Source organism: Drosophila nasuta, unplaced genomic scaffold (genome assembly GCF_023558535.2).
Source record: "Drosophila nasuta strain 15112-1781.00 unplaced genomic scaffold, ASM2355853v1 ctg30_pilon, whole genome shotgun sequence".
Taxonomy (NCBI): Eukaryota; Metazoa; Arthropoda; class Insecta; order Diptera; family Drosophilidae; genus Drosophila; species Drosophila nasuta.
Genome location: NW_026869500.1, coordinates 303,150 through 326,326, shown reverse-complemented (window position 1 = coordinate 326,326; position 23,177 = coordinate 303,150). Strand labels below are relative to the sequence as shown.

Genomic DNA, 23,177 nt, shown 5'->3' with positions numbered 1-23,177 from the left:
GGATAGAATCAGAGGTATGCTTCGTTGAAATTATATTTTTAATCAAATTAATGTTTGACCTTTTTGACCTTTTTTCAAAAGGTCTAAGCCGATTATTGCGTCGAATACCTTAAGTGTGTCAAGTATAAAGAAAAAGTGATAACATACACTTATGAGTAATTTTTGTGCTTCCGTGGATGGATGTTAAATGGAATTCGTTTTATACAGGGATGATATGAGTCAAGCCCGGAATTGGCTTGATGTAGTTTTTGGAGGCCCCTATATCCACGTTGGTTTGCCCTGCTACTGTTCGTATGATGTACGGTAACAGGAACTTCTCATTTCTTCTGTATCTGACAGCTCATCCTCGGTCTGTGCGACTGTGGTTCTAGCTGTTGTTTCATATTCGTGCTCATGGGTGGTGGCATGAACCTTTTGAGTCTTCCCGGATTTTGTAGCACCCAGACTGTTGCTGCTTGCCATTTGTCGGTTGTCTGTATAGACAGGAAGTGACGACTTCAATAGGCTCAGGCGATGAAGCAGTCTGATTTTGATCGACTTGCGTTCGAATCTTGTTGCTTAAAGCACCCAGCTTATGATCTGGTGTTTGGGTTTTTGTGAAATGAGGGTTCCATCTCGAGCCCTCATTCCTTTGATTCTCAGAATTATGTTGAGACTGATGGCGCCAGCCATCTGCATTCGCTCTTCATTGTGTTTCGCGAAGTTAGGAGCAAGAATGCTCCTTTCGTTGCTCGATTCTGTCTCCTGAGCAAAGGCGAACGCTGTCGGCAGATCGTGGGGTTGTGATGGGAAAACTGCCTGTCTTAGATTTTTCCTAAGCCCAGACACAAATGTGTAAAGGGCGGGTCCTCTGAATTTTTCATTAAGTACGGCAGCGGCCGTAGCATCATAAGACATAATAGTTTTATTAATCAGTAGAGTTAGCTTTTTCTCTATTTCGTCGTAATATTTCAGTAAAGGCCCTGCAGTAGTAAACTTAGCTCTTGTTGGATAACATGTACTAGGGATTATCTGAATAAGTAAAGTCAAACCTTGCCATAATCGCCTTAAAATTCGACACGGTATTAAAAGAGGCAAGGACGGCATCGGCTGCTCCCACACTTCATTTCTAAGTATGGAAACTGCTTGGCTGCTGCCATTATAAGGCTCAAACACCTTGTACGCTGCGTTTACGGATTGTCTCCAAGAAACATAATTCTCTTGTTTGCCATCGAATTCACAGACAGATTTTACAATATCGAGGGGGTTCGTTGCATATAACATCATTAGAAATAGTGATTTCTTGATAGACGTCTATTTTCGGAGTATTTGTTTTAAATGAATTGAATTGTTGGGTAAGTTTATTGATTTTCTCCTCAAATTCTATTTTTTTGGTCTCTCTGAAGCAGTATTAATGGATTCTTCCATGGCCCGAAGAGTAGTCGCGTCCTTTCTGCATGGTGCAATGATACCGTTTCTGTACGAAGTAATTTGGTTAACTGGGTTGTGATTGCGATTTTGCGCTAAAGTTTCTTTGTAACTTTCGATAAGTTCTTCGTCGCTAGACTTGTGGAAATGAGTTTTTTATTTACATATGTTGCGGAATAAGCTTATATAAATAATAATAAATGCATTAGCAATATTTAATTGAAAAAGGCAATAGATATGTAATGATATAGGTTTTGTTTTATAAGCTTTTGCTTATGTAAGAATTTGAATAAGTGTAAATATGGAATAGTCACTTTTTAATTTATTTATTCATTGAACAGCATAATATTGGAATAAATTCAAAAGAATCAATTAAGTGACATAAGCTTTAGCTTATGCAAATGTCGGCATAAATAAAAATTTGGAGTGCGCTCTTTTATTTATTGGGCGGCATAAGCTTTCGCTTATGTGAGCAAATTTCGCTTTTAATAAAAATAAACTTCTTACTTCATGTTTTCCAGTTTTCTTTTAGTTATCCTAAATTTTTTTCTCTGCTAGTTCTTAGCTCCGTTGTCCGATGCTGGGTAGGGCAAGCACTGATGTCGGCTCCAGCTCTGCTGTCCGGCGGTGAGTATAGCAGCTACCAATGCTACTTTGTGTTTTCTTCTTTTGGTTTTTTGGGTCTTTTTGCCGTTGGGAGCCAGTTAATGTAATTATGTTTTAATTATTTATTTTTACATTTGATGTGGTTCTTGCTTTTGAGAGCTTGAGCTTCAGATTTAATCTAATTAGCATAACTCAAAACTAATCTCACGAAGCTCTGCACTTTCAGCTTTCAAGCTCTACATCGGCGATTGACTGTATTTAGGCCGCAGTCGACGCTCACCAAAGCACCATATGCACCTCTCTTTCGACGACTCCTGACTGTTTGTGACGTAAGTATTGTTCGGCACGTTAACTTATACAATAATTACTATTCTAATTGTGGTGTGCGAGTTCGAGTCCCTGTCGGGAATACATTGCGCATTGATTTTAAAAATGGGTAGCGTGTATCTCACGGTCGAGCACACACCACTTTAGTTTTCTGACTTATTTTTGACAGCATTTGTTATGTTTGCACGCAGATCAAGTTTGTTTCAAATTTTTTCCATGCCCCCTTCCGTCCCCGCAAATCAAAAAATCGAATAGCAAGCGTTTTAAAGTTAAAGCTGCGAATTTTGGTAAATACAATAACAACTAAGGTAATTGTGATTCCTGAAAATTTGGTTGCGATCAGATAAAAATTATGGAAGCTATTAAAGAAATACTTTTGTATGGGCAAAACGCCTACTTACTAGGGGTCTTAGTTGCTTTGGCCGACAATCTGGTATATTGTGCCGTCTATAGTATATTTTGAATGTTGTACTATATCAATATACCAAATACACAATTTGATATTTTTGGTTTTTTTGGTTTATTTTAAAAAAATACCGCAATATTTTGTTTTTATTCAAAATGGGTAGCGGGTATCTCACAGTCGAGCATAATCGACTGCAATTTTCTTACTTGTTTTAGTATTTTTGTAGTATTTTCGGTATAATTTGAACATAATACCGCAATATTTTGGTTTTATTCAAAATCGGTAGCGGGTATCACACAGTCGAGCTCACTCGACTGTTGCTTTCTTACTTGTTTTATAAAAGCATTAATCAATATGCTCAAGCAGAGGCATTCTTATAAAGTAATTGTAATATTTCTTCGTTTAGTTGCCAATTCTTTTGCAGTCACCGACTATCTCTCTTCGAGTGCGGACGTCCGTATCTTACCTACAGTCAGTTAATTTGTTCTCAATTCTTCTTTCAGTCTTTGCTTGTACGCGCTCGTTAGTGTTAAACAATCTTCAGTGAGTTATCTTTTCTCAGTGCAACCATGGCCCCCGGGCCTCCCAATTTAGGGCACAATCGCTTTGCCAGCCTTAGCGTTAGCTCCAAAGCATAAAAAAACGTTCAAAACAAAAGTTCTCAGAAGAGTTCCCCGAGTTGCCTGAAACAAACCACCAAAACCACGGTTCCTAACAATTGCCTCTAAAAACTGTGACAAGCCCATCTCAGATTTCTCGTGTTTCGCGGTACACCGAGCTCTGAATATTATCATCAAGGAAATTATATCCATTTCCACCCTTTGTGATGGCAATCTTTTAGTTTTGCTAAAATCCAAGGATGTCGCCCAACGTTTCCTAAAAGATACGCATTTGGCTGGCATTTGCGATATCGAATGCAAATTGCATGACTCCCTTAACTTTGTGAAAGGTACTATATATGCTCTATATCTAATCAATATTCCTGAGGAGGAAATTGTCGCTGAGCTTATACCCCAGCATGTTCATTCAGTTTTTAAGTTCTCCAGAACAGTTGACAGCATCGTTAAGCCTACCGAAGTAATCTTGATTACATTTGATCTTTACAGTATTCCTAGCAAACTGGACATTTGTTGGCACTCTGGTAAGGTGAAGGAATACATTCCAAACCCCATGAGATGCAAAACATGTCAACTGTTGGGTCACACTGCTAAGCACTGTAAAAGTACAGCCACTTGCGTATCATGCAATCTAGTTTTACATCACCCCGATCCCTGCACTCGCACTTTCTGTGCCAACTGTAACGGTGAGCACGTCGCCTCCTCTCCTAATTGCCCTCAGTATCTCTACCAAAGAAAACTACTCAAAATGAATACAACAAAAAAATGCAGTATGCGCGAAGCTCGCATATTATTGAAACAACAACAACCAAAATCAACCGCTACCTCTTCGTCTTATGCTGCTACTGCAGCGGGTCAACAAGCTTCAGCCTCTCCGGCGAGCAAAGCAAACCAGCCAAAAACTACAGTTACTTGTGATAAGCAAGTTACTCTCAGAGAACGTTCCAATACGCTCTCCCAAGCGATCTCGATCTCGTGCTCTTAGATTAGCAGCAAACGAATTTATAGATTCGTTACAAAATCATCCTAATAACACAAAAAATATTCACAATTCACATAAATCTATTTCTCTCAGACTCATCAATGGATGGCTTTGACTCGTACTCAAATCTCCCTATTGGCTTTTCCTTATCTTGCAAACATAAACATACCCCTTTTTATACCCGCTACCCATAAGGTAGAAGGGTATTATAACCTTGCGCCGGCAGGAAATGTATGTAACAGGTAGAAGGATGCATCTCCGACCCTATAAAGTATATATATTCTTGATCAGCATCAACAGCCGAGACGATCTAGCCATGTCCGTCTGTCTGTCTGTCCGTATAAACACCTAGATCTCAGAGACTATAAGAGATAGAGCTATAATTTTTTTTCGACAGCATTTGTTATGTTTGCACGCAGATCAAGTTTGTTTTGCCACGCCCACTTCCGCCATCACAAATCAAAAAAATCGAATAACAAGAGAATACAAAATGTTTACAGGCACTGTTGACAGCCAGTTGCAGTGAATAACATACACATTTAATTAAAATTAGGGATGGAACTCTTTTTTTTAACTCCGTGTAAACATTTTGCTTAAAACCAACCATTACCCTTGCATTGTCCGTGCTGATTCCAATTAAATTCGCAAGATTTCATTTAAAATTGTTTAGTTCCTGACAGAGGCTGTTCGAAATCGTTTTCGCGTCGCCCTCATCGAGCGGAACCAGAAAACCATGAGGCTCCGTGTTGAACTAAGATAGTTTATGGCAACACCTATGTATGTATATAGAATATAATATATTGTGTTTTAGGATGATTAGCATTTTAACTTACCATGGGTCTTGCAGACACTTATATCAGTACTTTCATCAAGCAACAAGCTGTACTTGGCATCACCGATGTCCTCCTTTGATAACGATATACAGCTTGGAGCCAAAATATTTGTTTTAATTCTGGTGCACTTTTTTCTATGAAGCCTTATAGCACCGCCATCCTGAAAATTAATACCGCACAACAACCCCAAATGAGGTCGACCGGTGAATGCGTCGCAATATGCAAAGACAATGCCGCCTCTTGCCGGCAGGTATTTTTAGAGACAGACGGAAGAAACGTTATTTTGCTCGTTTGTGTAAACGCACATGACGAAGATTAATGAAGATAATTAATTTGTTTGGCTTGACATGTGCGTGCAAATCAGACAGTTTCGCATCAATGCTAGATTTTCAATCTAAAGTTAACCAATCCATAAAAGCGGGATCTTGCAAACAAGCATGACGCGGTTTCTTTTATATATCTTCGGCATTTTAACTGTCACACACGATCGTTTTGAAAATTGTGAAATATCCAGATGGTGATAGTATAAAACTAGTAAAATTCGATAAAATATCGATGGCATATCGATGTTTTTTTACCAAAGCCAAAATACTGTAAGTTATCAAAGTGTAGCATCGTAAAACACAAAAATACAAGAAGGTACCAGATTTCAATTTATCCCGCATTTTGCTTTTGAAAACCGTCAGATCTAGCGGAGAAATAGCTAAATTGGCAACGCTGTACATAGAAGCACACATACATACAAACGAAAGCACAGCGCAACGAAATATGCTCGTTCTTATCGTATTCGATATGCGACTGAACTGAGTGTGTGACGTACGCTGCACTATGTTGAATTTGACCCGTTTTTGTGGCCAAAATTAAAATTTTTGAATGCAGGTTTCTTGTATAATGAAGGTTATTACTATAGAAAGGTATTTTAAAAAAGTGGGCGTGTCAACGCCCACAGAAATCGAAAAAAAGCGAATATCTAATATTGTAACATAGGATGAATGTCCTATTTCAAATGCATCCTGCAAATTTGGTCCAGATCGGATAAAAAATATGGAAGTTATTCAAGAAAAAAGAAATCGCAAAGGCTTGACCAAGGGCTTGTTTATCTTTTTGCGAAAAGTGACGCTTTTTTCAGGGTTTAACGCAAGTAATCTTAAGAGGACAGCAAGATCAACAGGTTATGAAAGTGTATATTGCATTTTGTTTGTCGCAAAATTTCCTTGCTTACGCCACACTTCTAGCAGTTGTGCAATTCTGATCAAAATGTTGCTCCCTAATAATTCAAATTACGCAAAAAACCGCAAAAAACGCATAATGAGCTTACATATTATTAATTCAGAATTGACAAATCTACAACATGTATATGATAACTCACTGAACAAATTTGAACATTTTAGTTAAAACCTTTTGGAAAGTTCAACTTTCTTTCGAAAAGTGACAAGGGGACAACACTTGCTAAATATACAAATTGTTAGAAAAATACGAACAAAACACGCAGCATATTTGTATCAACACATAGTAATAACCTGAAGAAGTAATATTCCTTTTGAATTTTATTATTTAATGATTTTTTGTGGGAGATATGTCAATTTGAAATTGCACCGCAAATTTAACATTTAACACAGCACGTGGTATCCGCTTGCAACAGCTTACTTTAACAGCTGTTATTTTAACATTAAACTGTTAAGTTAACATTTTAGGTATACAATGTCGCGATTTGATCATTTCTCAACATGGTAACATTAAAAAAACGGAAATTTGAATACTTGTGAAAAATGAGTTTTGGCCACGAAAACGGGTCAAATTCAACATAGTGCGCTGTACGCTGCGTTAGAATTTTGAAATGAGCCGAAGTGGCTCTCGGATTCTTACCAATTATATTATTATTATATATAATATTATAATTGTATCATGCACACGCCGAAAGTTGGGCCACGCTTTATGAGCTTGGTGGCAACTCTGAAACATAACGGAATAATGCACAAGTGATTTATAAAGTTAAAAGTTTATAAAGTGAAAGTAAAAAATATATTGAAAATGCCACGTAAATTTATGTCCACCGAATCGTAAGTGCATACAGTAGTACATATGTATATTACATCCGGTGCGTACTTTAAGTGCAATAATATACTTTAATATATGTATGTATATATATATATACATGTATATATATATGAATATGCAGTGGCGCTTTTGTGACAATGCAGCGGCTATTCCGGGAAAATATATGTACACAAATTGATTGGAAATGTGTGTGTTCAAAGTAAATAATACTGTTTTATATTTTCAATGTCATATATATATATATATATATATATATATATATATATATATATATATATATATATATATATTCGAAGTGTTAAAGGATTGTAATTTTATATATATATATATATATATACATATGTATGTATAGACATAAAAATATTATTATTCACTTTGCAACCCATTTTTTTTCAATATCTAAAAAGTTCCTGTACTGCCTTTAAAGCGTCCCTGTATTTAATACAAGTAATAATTTCAGAGTCGATGGCCTTAGTAGCTAGCCCTCCCTTCTTTTAGTTAATTTATTATTTTGTATAATAATTAACATGTAAATAAATAAATAATTTCAATGTTTCTTATGCATTTATAGCAACTATGGATATAAGGATGCTATACAGTTTCCGAGGGACTAATTTCCGGAAGCACACTTTCGACGTTGGATTACCAATCGTTGTTGCACAAACTAAATACCAATCAGAAGCGATTCCATTTGGCAACACTAAGCAAGACTCGTTATGCCTTGCTAAAGTGTTTTCAACGTGGAAGTATTAAAACTTTGAATTTAATATATGTAAATATTTGTAGATCATTTTAATAATTTCAATTTTTATATAGTTTTAGGCAAAAACCAATGATGTCACTAATGGAATCTATGAGTATTAGGGTAACCATGAATTAAGTTCAAATATAAAATTAACATCAAGTATATATTCTACTGACATTTCCATTGAGCCGGTAGACGAAACATTGATAGAAGCCAATTTGAAATGTTTTCGAAAATAGTGCCACAGTGGAAATGAAAGTTTGAATCGATCTGTCCACCTAGCTGACAATTTGAATGGCCCACGTGCAATGTTTTCAAAATGCAATTATGAGGACTGTGAATTTAAGGTAATCGATTTTAAAAATATGTATTCTTTATTAACTAATAAGTTCTCTGCTTTAAAAAGTATAGAGCACATGATTAGAGAAGCTTACAACTCTCATAATATGTATGGTTATTGTAACGATTCATCTTGCAATAGCTTTATATTTAAAGGGTCTTTTGATGGGGTGGTTGAAGTACTAACACGTAGTCTTAAAATAACACATACTAGATATTTAAAAAACCAAACACAGTGCAGGGCTGTGCACAGATTAATGGAAAGAGCCTCCATAAAAAACTGTACTGCGTTTGAATATAATGTTAAAAAATTAACAAGTTAAATATGACTAGAGCTTTAGTTGGTAATGACCAGATGACAAATGAGAAACTGCCATTTTATAGAAATTTAATATCAGAAAACAACGGCAAATTTGATTTCGACAAGGATCCTTTTGTCGATGCTTTCGGTATGATTTCTAACGGGCCTTCTCATTTTATTCAGTATTTATCAACCAAACTCGAAGTCTTTTTATGGGACAAAGAACATATTAATATGTTATTTACCCATATAAAACAAGGCACTTTACATATGGATGCCACAGGAAATGTAGTGCAGCCTTTGCACTTTGTAGATGAGAGAATATTTTTGTATTCATTAGTAGCCCATATCCCTAAGCTCCATATTGTATTCCCAGTAGCTCATGTAATACTTTCGAATCATACATCGTATGACATTGGAAGATTTTTGTGCGAGTTACGGGAGTCTGGTTTAAAAAATCGATTCAAATGGCCTATTTGCAGGAGAATAATAACTGATGTTAGTTTTGCTATTATTAGGGCCATTTTAAAAGAGTTTAATAATCTTGGCATTGTAAATTATAATTAAATTTGTTTTAATTATGTACGTACATTATATACATATACATATATATTATGTAATAATAGTTCAATTTTTCCTAACGTTTGTGTTCAGTTTCTTACAAGTCACTATTGCAAAATTATGTGCCGTAATATTGATGAAATAGTTGGTTTGCACATTAAGAACATTTTTAAGAAATTGCTTAGGCTACGCCTATTCGATTGACAACGTGCTAGAATTAGAAAAATGTTTCAAGAATCTTGCAATCATTCTTCTTTCTCCATATATTAATAATATAGTTCATAACGCCAAAGCATATTTTATAAAATACCGTAACGATACATTTTTTTTTTAATTTTAATGAACAATTTTTCCCCAAACACCATAAAATGATAAAGTAACTGATATAACACTAAATTCAATAACTTTGGCAAGTCCGTTTCGTACAAAATCGTAAACCATTTACAGTGAAGTCTTTAATATTTTAGATAAATTTAATACATCTATAGAAATCTGTAAAAGAATTGTCCCCATAAGCAACCAGATATGTAAATAAGAACACTTTGATTTCATATTTTATGAACCGCACAAACTCGCTGACGAAACTGAAGTGACGCTAATTAGACGCCTGCACAAAAGAAGGCTCCGTTGCCGTTGCCTCTTGAGATCACTTTCCTCCAATACATACACAATATATGTGATGCGTGAATATCAATATGACTCTTGCACTTGTATGTAGTTACATACGTATTTTTCAACAGTAACTATCTATATATTGGCAATCATTTTGAATAATTATAAAACTATGAACATATGTATATTAGAGCATAATTGAAGAGCTATATTATGACTGCAACTCTTCTTCATTTTCATACATACATACATATACATATAACAACATTAACTCAATACCATTAAAAAAGAAAAACACAAATGAAAATATTTGTCTATAATTAAAAAATATATAAAAATATATGTAAAAAATTAAATGTTCGCGGTTCACGAACAGTTAAAAAAATAAAACAACAATGATTTATTTTTATTTTCTTGGTAGCCTACTTTATTGTTATTTATAAGTTCGCGGGCTACGCGTCTTAGGCGAGGAAAGTGTCTTTAAAAACTAATTTCACAATATGCTGAGCTTTAACATGAAACTTCTTACTACGACTTAAAGCTAACATACGTGTGATGTTTGGTGTTTGTGTTAGTGCATTAATGCTGAGTCCTCAAGTTGCAAGTGGACAAATTTTAATTGACTTTGGACTTTTGAAAGTGGCATGATTGCAAATGTAATAGGATCTTTCTGTTTGTGACAATTGGTCGCCGTCGCAAAAAGTGTTTATGCTTAAACTATGATTTGTGGGAAAGAATTTGGAAGATAGGGGAATAATTATGAGTATGTGTCACATACGAAAAATTATTATGGAGGTGGATATATTACTATATACATAATAAGTTCAAGTAAAGTCCTGGTCGAAATTTGATGTATGTAGGTCTTGGACGTTGATGTACACAGTACATTCAAGTGGTCCACATGAACACCAAGTCGAAGCTTGTTTCATAAGTACCTGAAATGAAATTAAAGTAATTATTATAAATGCGAGTTCTTATGACAACAATAATAATGAAAAACTATTTGGCAATCAAGAATCAGAAGGCAAAACAAAGATTAAAAGACATTTACCCGTCGGAGATTTGACATAATTTGCAAATTATATAATTCTGTGTATCACCATAATAGACTCGTTTGCAATTATTGCATATACATATGTAGGTCGATCACAAAAAATACACTGAGATTCGGAAGGTGGTTTCTACTCAGCACAGCACACTATGGTCCAGGAGACCACTTTTCTTGATGGAAATTAATAACTCCTAAGCTACAGGAGATTTTTTGATGCGGTTTTTTTAGTTCAACTAAGGAAGGTCCCTAAAATAATTTGTGAAAAGTGGGCGTGTCTACTCCTACTGGATATATTTTTTTTTAATAAAATTTTTTTTTTATATGTGGATGATTTTAAAAATTAACAATTTTATAAATTTTGACTTAAATTTGGAGTATTATATCATTAAATTTTTGATTAATTTCACTTCTGATCATAAGAAATCGAGCTGAACGAAATTGTTTCCTCAAGTCGGCTTCATAATATTAAGGGATTAAGACTCAATGGAAAATAATTTTTTGCTATACGTTTACGTATAATTAAAGCATATTCATCAATTTTAAGACTATACATATCTTTAAAACAAAAAATATTATAGTTTTCTGCATCATCATGCTTCATAAAACTAAACATGTTCTCAGCGGTCGCCTCAAATCGTCTAAAATCTTCTTATTAACTTTTAAATTTAACTTGTCATATGTAATAACATTTGTTTTAGTAAAAAGTGTTCTCATTTAAGATCTGTAATATCAGATATCATATATTGCTTATTGAAGCGGACTTAAAATATCACACTTTTGTTGCAATTTATTGTCCGATTATACCAATATTTTCGACTCTTGTTTGGTTTCTTTTGATTATTGGTTTGTATTGTGCGAGAGTGCAGATAACAGAGCTTTCGAGTAATGGAAGAGCGGCGGTTTACTTATTTAAGCGTAGCATGCGAAGTAAGTCGACTGTACACCTCGATATAACAAGTGAAACTGAAGTATACAAGTAATAATAAAAGTGCGAGTGAAGAACAAAATGGACAGCAAGCGAAGCCAATTTTACCAAGGAGCTGGTCGTCTATTTGCGTGAGTTACCAATAAGTTAGTAACACTATTGGTGTAGATGTCTATTTTGTTGATATAAATTAAAACGCACAGTTGTTTTTTTTACTCTTTCTCTTTTTATTTCGACGTCTGCTTAGTTGCAGTATTCACACTCGACTGCAGAGTCGAACCAAACGTCACTTCGCAATTCTGTCTACTCTTTTTTGTCGTTTTTTTATAACGGTCGTTCCGATTGTGTCCAGTCGGATCGTGCCTCTTCATGTTTGTCATAGACTCTACATCTCTACGAATAGGGTAGAGAAGGTAACTCGTGCGCCCTTCTCGATGAGTAAGTTCACGGTCGTCAAGTGGCCGGCACGATAAGCCTCCATAAGTGGCGTACGGTTGTCCACCGTCGTGTGCTCCAGATTAGCGCCATATGAGAGGAGCACACTAGCCGCAACGGTATGTCCTTTCTTACAGGCAATCATCAGCGCCGTGTCTCCATTTTCCATCGTTGCATCCACAACCATTTGTAATGGCCCCATTAATGTTGCCGCCGGCCTGGATGAGCAAAGTGGTAACCTCAACGTCACTATTGTTAATTGAAAATTCCAGCGGCGATGGCAGTGGATAAGTGGAACTATTGACTTGCGCTCCGGAGTCTAATAATAATTACGCCACTTCCACTTGGCCACCTGTTGAAGCCGCTGAAAAAGCGAAGTTCAAGTGATCGGCGCCAGCTTGCAGTAGGAAACGCACCAAATCAATATGACCCTTGTAGCTAGCCACTGACAATGCACTCTCGTTGTACTCATTGGAGCGGGTGTTGATATCGGCTCCACGCTCGAGAAGTACCTATGAGAGAGACATTAAACATAAGATTAATCAGCAGATTAAAGGGTGAGAGTAGTTAATACATTCTTTATACATCAGATAAGATATCTAATAACGAAATCATTAATTATATTCACTGAAGACAGTTGCAATCAAATCTCGGATTCTAATAACTTTTCAATGGTCAATTTACTGCCTATGACTCGATACTAACCTTGGCTCCTTTCACATGGCCGCCACATGCGGCCTTCATCAGCGGTGTATGTCCAATCACATTGTGCTCATTAATGTTTGCGCCATGGCTTAGCAGTGCATTCACCACATCAAAATAACCGCCCGCGCTGGCAACCATGAGCGCCGTTTCCCCATTTTCACATCTTTCATTTATATTGAGGTTGTTCCTGAGGAGCACTATGACAATTTCATAGTGACCCGAAGCAGCCGCTTCAATTAGTGCTGGTCGATTTTTTTGTTCTTGGAATGGAAACATTTTTAACAAAACTTTTATCAGAGCAGCAAAAATGAAACACAATTGTCAGAAATATTTGACAGACGAGAATAGTGATGGATCGAGAATAGTGATGGCTCGAGAATAGTGATGGCTCGATTAATCATATGATACATATTAATCGATTAATCGGGTACTCGGGCTCGAGCCCGCCCGGGTTACAAACTTTTTTTATTTTTAATGATATATAATATATATTTTGCTTTTATTCAAAATGTGTAGCGGGTATCTCACTTGTTTTTTGTTTTGAAATAAATTTGCCAAGTCGCATTATATTTGCTCCATAAATGCAATATATAAATTTGCCGTTTGTGTGTGCGTCTTAAGCTCTCTTCCCTTTTGTATTTTTGACTTAGAACGGACAAGTTGTACAAGTGAAGAAATATAACAAGAATTAATTTAAAACAAAACAACCATTCGCCTTATCTAATTGATTTGAATCTGGGAAGCCTTTTTACAACACTTCTGTTTTTGAAAATTATTATATAAAATAAAATAAATCGCATGATTTATTTAGGAGCCAATTGTTTGATAAACTTCTACGGTATGGAGATTCTCTAGATGGTTTTTTTTACACTGCTGTGGTGAGCAGAAATCACCTTTCGAATCTCAGTGAATTTTTTGTGATCGACCTATATGCAATAATTGCAAACGAGTCTATTATGGTGATACACAGAATTATATAATTTGCAAATTATGTCAAATCTCCGACGGGTAAATGTCTTTTAATCTTTGTTTTGCCTTCTGGTTCTTGATTGCCAAATAGTTTTTCATTATTATTGTTGTCATAAGAACTCGCATTTATAATAATTACTTTAATTTCATTTCAGGTACTTATGAAACAAGCTTCGACTTGGTGTTCATGTGGACCACTTGAATGTACTGTGTACATCAACGTCCAAGACCTACATCAAATTTCGACCAGGACTTCACTTGAACTTATTATGTATATAGTAATATATCCACCTCCATAATAATTTTTCGTATGTGACACATACTCATAATTATTCCCCTATCTTCCAAATTCTTTCCCACAAATCATAGTTTAAGCATAAACACTTTTTGCGACGGCGACCAATTGTCACAAACAGAAAGATCCTATTACATTTGCAATCATGCCACTTTCAAAAGTCCAAAGTCAATTAAAATTTGTCCACTTGCAACTTGAGGACTCAGCATTAATGCACTAACACAAACACCAAACATCACACGTATGTTAGCTTTAAGTCGTAGTAAGAAGTTTCATGTTAAAGCTCAGCATATTGTGAAATTAGTTTTTAAAGACACTTTCCTCGCCTAAGACGCGTAGCCCGCGAACTTATAAATAACAATAAAGTAGGCTACCAAGAAAATAAAAATAAATCATTGTTGTTTTATTTTTTTAACTGTTCGTGAACCGCGAACATTTAATTATTTACATATATTTTTATATATTTTTTAATTATAGACAAATATTTCGAGAACAAAATTTTCATTTGTGTTTTTCCTTTTTTAATGGTATTGAGTTAATGTTGTTATATGTATATGTATGTTTGTATGTAAATGAAGAAGAGTTGCAGTTATAATATAGCTCTTCAATTATGCTCTAATATTCATATGTTCATAGTTTTATAATTATTCAAAATGATTGCCAATATATATGTAGATAGTTACGTTCCAGAGTTGCCACCAAGCTCACAAATCGTAGCTCAACTTTCGGCCGTTACAAGCCATTCCTTGTTTGAAATTCTAGAACCACTTAAGAATTACATCAGGCGAAAATGTAAAATTTATTGTTTACATATTTCATTTATGTAAACAAACCTGCATTTGTCATTGGAACGAAATAAGATTGCATGCTTTTGAGCTGAGCATGCAAAGAACATGGAAAAACAAGAAAGCTACATTCGAGTCTGCTCGAGATATCCACTAACCATTTTAAATAAAAAAATTACGCTTGTTATTCGAGTTTTGTCAATTTGCGGTGGCGAAAGTGGGCGAGTCAAAACTTTGTAACAAACCTGATCTGCGTGCAAAAATACCAAGTACTATCGAAAAAATTAATTCTTTATCTCTTACAGTCTCTGAGAACTAGGACAGAGACTATAAAAGACGGGCAGACAGACGGACATGACAATATCGTCTCGGCTGTTGACGCTGATCAAGAATATATATACTATATAGGGTCGGAGATTTCCTCCATCTACCTGTTACATACATTTCCTGCCGGCATAAAGCTATAATACCCTTCTACGCTATGGGTGGCGGGTATAAAAATAAAACGCGTGTCCACAGTTTACTTCTTAATAGCAATCTGCAAGATAAATATCAAAGCGTTTATTTTTCTCTGCTTTCCCCACGGTCGTTCGGCAAAAATAAATTTAAAAAATTTGCAAATTTTCTCCGAACGAGCTTTTTCCATTACCGTAGCTGAATTTTTTTAAATATCTGCTTTCCGCGATATTTATTCTTATTTAATTTAATTATTATTGAAGTTACAATATTATTATTTTTATCGCCAATCACGTACGTACATATATATGCATGTGTGTTCTCTAAAAATCCTAGTGCAAGTTAAAGTGAAATGAAAGTGCAAAGTGAACTAATTAAAATTAATATATTGTGTACAATATACATATATGAACACAAAATCCGATTTTTGCTACTGTGTAGTGTGCAAGCATTTCGGTGTTTTTTTGTACCAAATGCATAATTGCATGTCAGTTTAATAATTTTGCATAGATCATATGCACATACACATACTTTGCATTTAGGTTGCTCGCATGCGCAACGTTTCTAAAGCAAGTGTTCTTATACATACATACATATGTATATACATGCATACACATTGCTTTGCATGCTGTTTCGGTTATCGTTTGGTATATTTTTAGTATTTTTGTGGTATATTAATTTCATATATTTTAAGAATAATACCTCTGCACTCGATGGTATATCTTGAAATTAATACCAGTCTATTTTGAGTTGTCAGTTGACCACACTCGACTGTAGCTTTCTTACTTGCTTATTTTTTTTTTTTTAATATGGGTAACTCCATGACGGAATTTGTCTCGTGCGAGACTCTTTACATTGAAAATAACATAAACTGAAACAATTTTGAAAATAAGAAGTTTATTTTTTTAGCTCTAGATAAGTACTTTAATTAGAGCTAAGCATGGTTTTGGAATTTTCTTTCTGTTTTGTTTTCTGTTGTGATAATAGCAAAAATTAACCAATTCGTACGCACAATATTTTATCGAAAAACAGATGAAGCTCCTAAAATCAATCTTAGCTCTAAATATAGTGCTTATTTAAAGCTTTAAGAATAACATACCAATATTTTTAAAATTGTTTCAGTTTATGTTATTTTCACTGCAGTGCACTGTAAAAAAGTCTCGCACGTGACAAATTTCGCCATGGAATTACCCATGAAATGCTATCGAAAATATAAATATAAGCTCTAAACTATTTCATACATTCGCAATGCTTGGATGCTGACAAAAATACCGAAAGGAAAAAGGGAAATCATTAGATCGAACCATATCGAATATTGAGGGTGTGCAAACAAGCAATCGCGACCATCCAGCAGTGGCTTGTTTCAGTTGGGCTGGCACTTGCGCCGCACAAAACTGAAGCCGTGCTGATCAGCAGCCGAAAAAGTGTCGAAGTTGCGAAAATTTCGGTTGGATGCACCACTATTACGTCCAAAAGAGCGATAAAGTATCTGAGAGTATGGATCGATACAAGGCTCAGCTTTCGAGAGCACCTGGAAGCGTCGAGCAATAAAGCTGCAGGCCTGAACCGGCTTCTCTCAAGGCTCATGGCGAATACTGGAGGCCCAAAACAATTGCGACGATCTCTGATTGCGGGTGCCATGCGATCCATCGCACTGTTCGCGGCACCAGTATGGGTACGAGCACTGGACACCAGGAGTTACTGCCAAGGGCTGGAGGCAACGTTCAGAAAGAGTGTCATTCGTATTATTAGTGGATTTCGCACAATTTCTGAGAACGCAGCTTTCGTCATCGCTGGAGTACCTCCGTTTGTGGAAATGGCTAGAAAGCGAGCTGCTACTTATCGGCAGCTGCGTTCCCGGTACCACACTGTTCGTAATGCAGGACGACAGGAATGCTTAGAGAGGTGGCAGCGACGATGGGATAGATCTCCAAAAGGCCGCTGGACGCATCGGCTCATCCTGAACATCGGCGAATGGAATGGTAGGAAGCACGACCAAGTCAACTTCCACTTGACGCAGGTGCTAAGCGGCCATGTATGCTTTAGAAGTTACCGCTTTGGTCATGAAGCATCTGGCGACTGTTCGGAGTGTGGAACACTGGAAGATGCGGAGCATACTATGTTCGTCTGCAAGTTGTATGGGCCGCTTCGTAACGATTTGGACAGGGCACTTGGTGTACCGATCGCAGTGGGAAATTTGGTCTCGTTAATGCTGCAATCAGTGGACAACTGGGTTGTGATATGCGAGTTTGTGTCAACTGTGATGCAGACCCAAAGAAGCATGGAGAGAGCCAGGAGAGAGTCGATGGAATAGGTGGCGCTATGTCTCTTGTGAAGCATTGCTTCACGGCCGTCCCACAGGGGATCGCACTGCCCTATATCCAATACAAGTAAGAAAGCTACAGTCGAGTGTACTCGAATAAAAGCAATTTGAATAAAAGCAATATATTTTGCGGTATATTTCTCAAAATATACCAAATACTCGTATACTACAAAAATACTAAAAAATATAACAAATGGTATATGTAGTATATCGATATAGTACCTCATTCAAAATATACCATAGACGGCACAATATACCAGATTGTCAGCCAAAGCAACTAAGACCTCTAGTAAGTAGGCGTTTTTGCCCATACAAAAGTATTTCTTTCATAACTTCGACAATTTTTATCTGATCGCAACCAAACTTTTAGGAATCATAACTACTATAGTTATTATTATATATACCAAAATTCTAGCTTTAAAATTACGCTTGTTATTCGATTTTTTTGATTTGCGGGGGCGGAGGTGGGCGTGGCAAAAATTTGAAACAAACTTGATCTGCGTGCAAACATAACAAATGCTGTCGAAAAAAAATTATAGCTCTATCTCTTATAGTCTCTGAGATCTAGATGTACATACGGACAGACGGACAGACACACAGACGGACAGACACACAGACGGACAGACGGACATGGCTAGATCGTCTCGGCTGTTGACGCTGATCAAGAATATATATACTTTATAGGGTCGGAGATGCCTCCTTCTAACTGTTACATACATTTCCTGTCGGCACAAAGTTATAATACCCTTCTACCCTATGGGTAGCGGGTATAATAATTTATTACATGTATCTCGTTAGCAATATTAGTATTAGAAATAGTAGAGCAAAAATGAATAAAAAAAAACACACACACACACTCCCCACGCACACACAAACATCTCTTTTGAAAAAAGAAAAACACCTTCGCTTAAGAAGAAAAACTTTGTCTCCAGCTTTGCAGCACAATTTTTGCACAATTGCAATTTGCAGATGCAATTTTAAAGCCAAGCCAAACTGCTTGGACATTTTTTTAATGCCTCCATTGAGTTCATCAGCTTAACAACTCGAGCTTAACTGGGTTTTTTCTCTCTCTATGTGTGTGTGTGTTAATGAACTGCTCACAAATTAAGACGCACACACAAATGGCAAATTTATATATTGCATTTATGGAGCAAATATAATGCGACTTGGCAAATTTATTTCAAAAAAAAACAAGTGAGATACCCGCTACACATTTTGAATAAAAGCAAAATATATATTATATATCATTAAAAATAAAAAAGTTTGTAACCCGGGCGGGCTCGAGCCCGAGTACCCGATTAATCGATTAATATGTATCATATGATTAATCGAGCCATCACTATTCTCGAGCCATCACTATTCTCGATCCATCACTATTCTCGTCTGTCAAATATTTCTGACAATTGTGTTTCATTTTTGCTGCTCTGATAAAAGTTTTGTTAAAAATGTTTCCATTCCAAGAACAAAAAAATCGACCAGCACTAATTGAAGCGGCTGCTTCGGGTCACTATGAAATTGTCATAGTGCTCCTCAGGAACAACTTCAATATAAATGAAAGATGTGAAAATGGGGAAACGGCGCTCATGGTTGCCAGCGCGGGCGGTTATGTTGATGTGGTGAATGCACCGCTAAGCCATGGCGCAAACATTAATGAGCACAATGTGATTGGACATACACCGCTGATGAAGGCCGCATGTGGCGGCCATGTGAAAGGAGCCAAGGTTAGTATCGAGTCATAGGCAGTAAATTGACCATTGAAAAATGATTAGAATCCGAGATTTGATTGCAACTGTCTTCAGTGAATGGAATTAATGATTTCGTTATTAGATATCTTATCTGATGTATAAAGAATGTATTAACTACTCTCACCCTTTAATCTGCTGATTAATCTTATGTTTAATGCCTCTCTCATAGGTACTTCTCGAGCGTGGAGCCGATATCAACACCCGCTCCAATGAGTACAACGAGAGTGCATTGTCAGTGGCTAGCTACAAGGGTCATATTGATTTGGTGCGTTTCCTACTGCAAGCTGGCGCCGATCACTTGAACTTCGCTCTTTCAGCGGCTTCAACAGGTGGCCAAGTGGAAGTAGCGCAATTATTACTAGACTCCGGAGCGCAAGTCAATAGTTCCACTTATCCACTGCCATCGCCGCTGGAATGTTCAATTAACAATAGTGACGTTGAGGTTACCACTTTGCTCATCCAGGCCGGCGGCAACATTAATGGGGCCATTACAAATGGCAACACGTATCTCATGATGGCAGCTGGCAAGGGGGACGTGAGAATGGTGAACTTATTATTGGAGAGCGATGCGGTTGTGGATGCAACGATGGAAAATGGAGACACGGCGCTGATGATTGCCTGTAAGAAAGGACATACCGTTGCGGCTAGTGTGCTCCTCTCATATGGCGCTAATTTGGAGCACACGACGGAGGACAGCCGTACGCCACACAGACACACAGACGGACAGACGGACATGGCTAGATCGTCTCGGCTGTTGACGCTGATCAAGAATATATATACTTTATAGGGTCGGAGATGCCTCCTTCTACCTGTTACATACATTTCCTGTCGGCACAAAGTTATAATACCCTTCTACCCTATGGGTAGCGGGTATAATAATTTATTACATGTATCTCGTTAGCAATATTAGTATTAGAAATAGTAGAGCAAAAATGAATAAAAAAAAAAAACACGCACACACAAACATCTCTTTCGAAAAAAGAAAAACACCTTCGCTTAAGAAGGAAAACTTTGTCTCCAGCTTTGCAGCACAATTTTTGCACAATTGCAATTTGCAGATGCAATTTTAAAGCCAAGCCAAACTGCTTGGACATTTTTTTAATGCCTCCATTGAGTTCATCAGCTTAACAACTCGAGCTTAACTGGGTTTTTTCTCTCTCTATGTGTGTGTGTGTTAATGAACTGCTCACAAATTAAGACGCACACACAAACGGCAAATTTATATATTGCATCTATGGAGCAAATATAATGCGACTTGGCAAATTTATTTCAAAACAAAAAAAAAAGTGAGATACCCGCTACACATTTTGAATAAAAGCAAAATATATATTATCATTAAAAATAAAAAAAGTTTGTAACCCGGGCGGGCTCGAACCCGAGTACCCGATTAATCGATTAATATGTATCATATGATTAATCGAGCCATCACTATTCTCGAGCCATCACTATTCTCGATCCATCACTATTCTCGTCTGTCAAATATTTCTGACAATTGTGTTTCATTTTTGCTGCTCTGATAAAAGTTTTGTTAAAAATGTTTCCATTCCAAGAACAAAAAAATCGACCAGCACTAATTGAAGCGGCTGCTTCGGGTCACTATGAAATTGTCATAGTGCTCCTCAGGAACAACTTCAATATAAATGAAAGATGTGAAAATGGGGAAACGGCGCTCATGGTTGCCAGCGCGGGCGGTTATGTTGATGTGGTGAATGCACTGCTAAGCCATGGCGCAAACATTAATGAGCACAATGTGATTGGACATACACCGCTGATGAAGGCCGCATGTTGCGGCCATATGAAAGGAGCCAAGGTTAGTATCGAGTCATAGGCAGTAAATTGACCATTGAAAAGTTATTAGAATCCGAGATTTGATTGCAACTGTCTTCAGTGAATGGAATTAATGATTTCGTTATTAGATATCTTATCTGATGTATAAAGAATGTATTAACTACTCTCACCCTTTAATCTGCTGATTAATCTTATGTTTAATGCCTCTCTCATAGGTACTTCTCGAGCGTGGAGCCGATATCAACACCCGCTCCAATGAGTACAACGAGAGTGCATTGTCAGTGGCTAGCTACAAGGGTCATATTGATTTGGTGCGTTTCCTACTGCAAGCTGGCGCCGATCACTTGAACTTCGCTCTTTCAGCGGCTTCAACAGGTGGCCAAGTGGAAGTAGCGCAATTATTACTAGACTCCGGAGCGCAAGTCAATAGTTCCACTTATCCACTGCCATCGCCGCTGGAATGTTCAATTAACAATAGTGACGTTGAGGTTACCACTTTGCTCATCCAGGCCGGCGGCAACATTAATGGGGCCATTACAAATGGCAACACGTATCTCATGATGGCAGCTGGCAAGGGGGACGTGAGAATGGTGAACTTATTATTGGAGAGCGATGCGGTTGTGGATGCAACGATGGAAAATGGAGACACGGCGCTGATGATTGCCTGTAAGAAAGGACATACCGTTGCGGCTAGTGTGCTCCTCTCATGTGGCGCTAATTTGGAGCACACGACGGTGGACAACCGTACGCCACTTATGGAGGCTTATCGTGCCGGCCACTTGACGACCGTGAACTTACTCATCGAGAAGGGCGCACGAGTTACCTTCTCTACCCTATTCGTAGATATGTAGAGTCTATGACAAACATGAAGAGGCACGATCCGACTGGACACAATCGGAACGACCGTTATAAAAAAAACGACAAAAAAGAGAAGACAGAATTGCGAAGTGACGTTTGGTTCGACTCTGCAGTCGAGTGTGAACACTGCAACTTAGCAGACGTCGAAATAAAAAAAAGAAAGAGTAAAAAAAACAACTGTGGGTTTTAATTTATATCAACAAAATAGACATCTACACCAATAGTGTTACTAACTTATTGGTAACTCACGCAAATAGACGACCAGCTCCTTGGTAAAATTGGCTTCGCTTGCTGTCCATTTTTGTTCTTCACTCGCACTTTTATTATTACTTGTATACTTCAGTTTCACTTGTTATATCGAGGTGTACAGTCGACTTACTTCGCATGCTACGCTTAAATAAGTAAACCGCCGCTCTTCCATTACTCGAAAGCTCTGTTATCTGCACTCTCGCACAATACAAACCAATAATCAAAAGAAACCAAACAAGAGTCGAAAATATTGGTATAATCGGACAATAAATTGCAACAAAAGTGTGATATTTTAAGTCCGCTTCAATAAGCAATATATGATATCTGATATTACAGATCTTAAATGAGAACACTTTTTACTAAAACAAATGTTATTACATATGACAAGTTAAATTTAAAAGTTAATAAGAAGATTTTAGACGATTTGAGGCGACCGCTGAGAACATGTTTAGTTTTATGAAGCATGATGATGCAGAAAACTATAATATTTTTTGTTTTAAAGATATGTATAGTCTTAAAATTGATGAATATGCTTTAATTATACGTAAACGTATAGCAAAAAATTATTTTCCATTGAGTCTTAATCCCTTAATATTATGAAGCCGACTTGAGGAAACAATTTCGTTCAGCTAGCAAAAAACTCGATTTCTTATGATCAGAAGTGAAATTAATCAAAAATTTAATGATATAATACTCAAAATTTAGGTCAAAATTTATAAAATTGTTAATTTTTAAAATCATCCAAATATAAAAAAAAATTTTATTAAAAAAAAATATATCCAGTAGTAGACACGCCCAC

General features: G+C 36.6%; 4 protein-coding genes across 4 annotated transcripts; 3 read left to right on the top strand and 1 right to left on the bottom strand.

Moving 5' to 3' along the window:
• Positions 1-12,516: 12,516 nt before the first annotated feature.
• Positions 12,517-13,228, bottom strand: LOC132797896 (ankyrin repeat and KH domain-containing protein 1-like). Its single transcript, XM_060809646.1, has 2 exons — positions 12,911-13,228; positions 12,517-12,717 (listed from the first exon to the last, which is right to left on the bottom strand). Exons 1-2 carry the CDS (start codon positions 13,184-13,186, stop codon positions 12,535-12,537), a joined length of 459 nt encoding a protein of 152 aa, XP_060665629.1. The 5' UTR covers positions 13,187-13,228; the 3' UTR covers positions 12,517-12,534.
• A 3,772-nt stretch (positions 13,229-17,000) lies between these two features.
• On the top strand, positions 17,001-17,729 carry LOC132797904 (uncharacterized). The gene has a single exon (XM_060809655.1). It carries the CDS (start codon positions 17,001-17,003, stop codon positions 17,727-17,729), a length of 729 nt encoding a protein of 242 aa, XP_060665638.1.
• Positions 17,730-17,737: 8 nt separating this feature from the next.
• On the top strand, positions 17,738-20,972 carry LOC132797903 (ankyrin repeat and KH domain-containing protein 1-like). The gene is made up of 4 exons (XM_060809654.1): positions 17,738-17,805; positions 19,273-19,459; positions 19,653-20,181; positions 20,923-20,972. The coding sequence occupies exons 1-4, from the start codon at positions 17,738-17,740 to the stop codon at positions 20,970-20,972; spliced, it is 834 nt and encodes a 277-aa protein (XP_060665637.1).
• LOC132797894 (ankyrin repeat and KH domain-containing protein 1-like) lies at positions 20,918-22,290 on the top strand. Its single transcript, XM_060809644.1, has 2 exons — positions 20,918-21,293; positions 21,487-22,290. The coding sequence occupies exons 1-2, from the start codon at positions 21,018-21,020 to the stop codon at positions 22,120-22,122; spliced, it is 912 nt and encodes a 303-aa protein (XP_060665627.1). The 5' UTR covers positions 20,918-21,017; the 3' UTR covers positions 22,123-22,290.
• Positions 22,291-23,177: the final 887 nt, after the last annotated feature.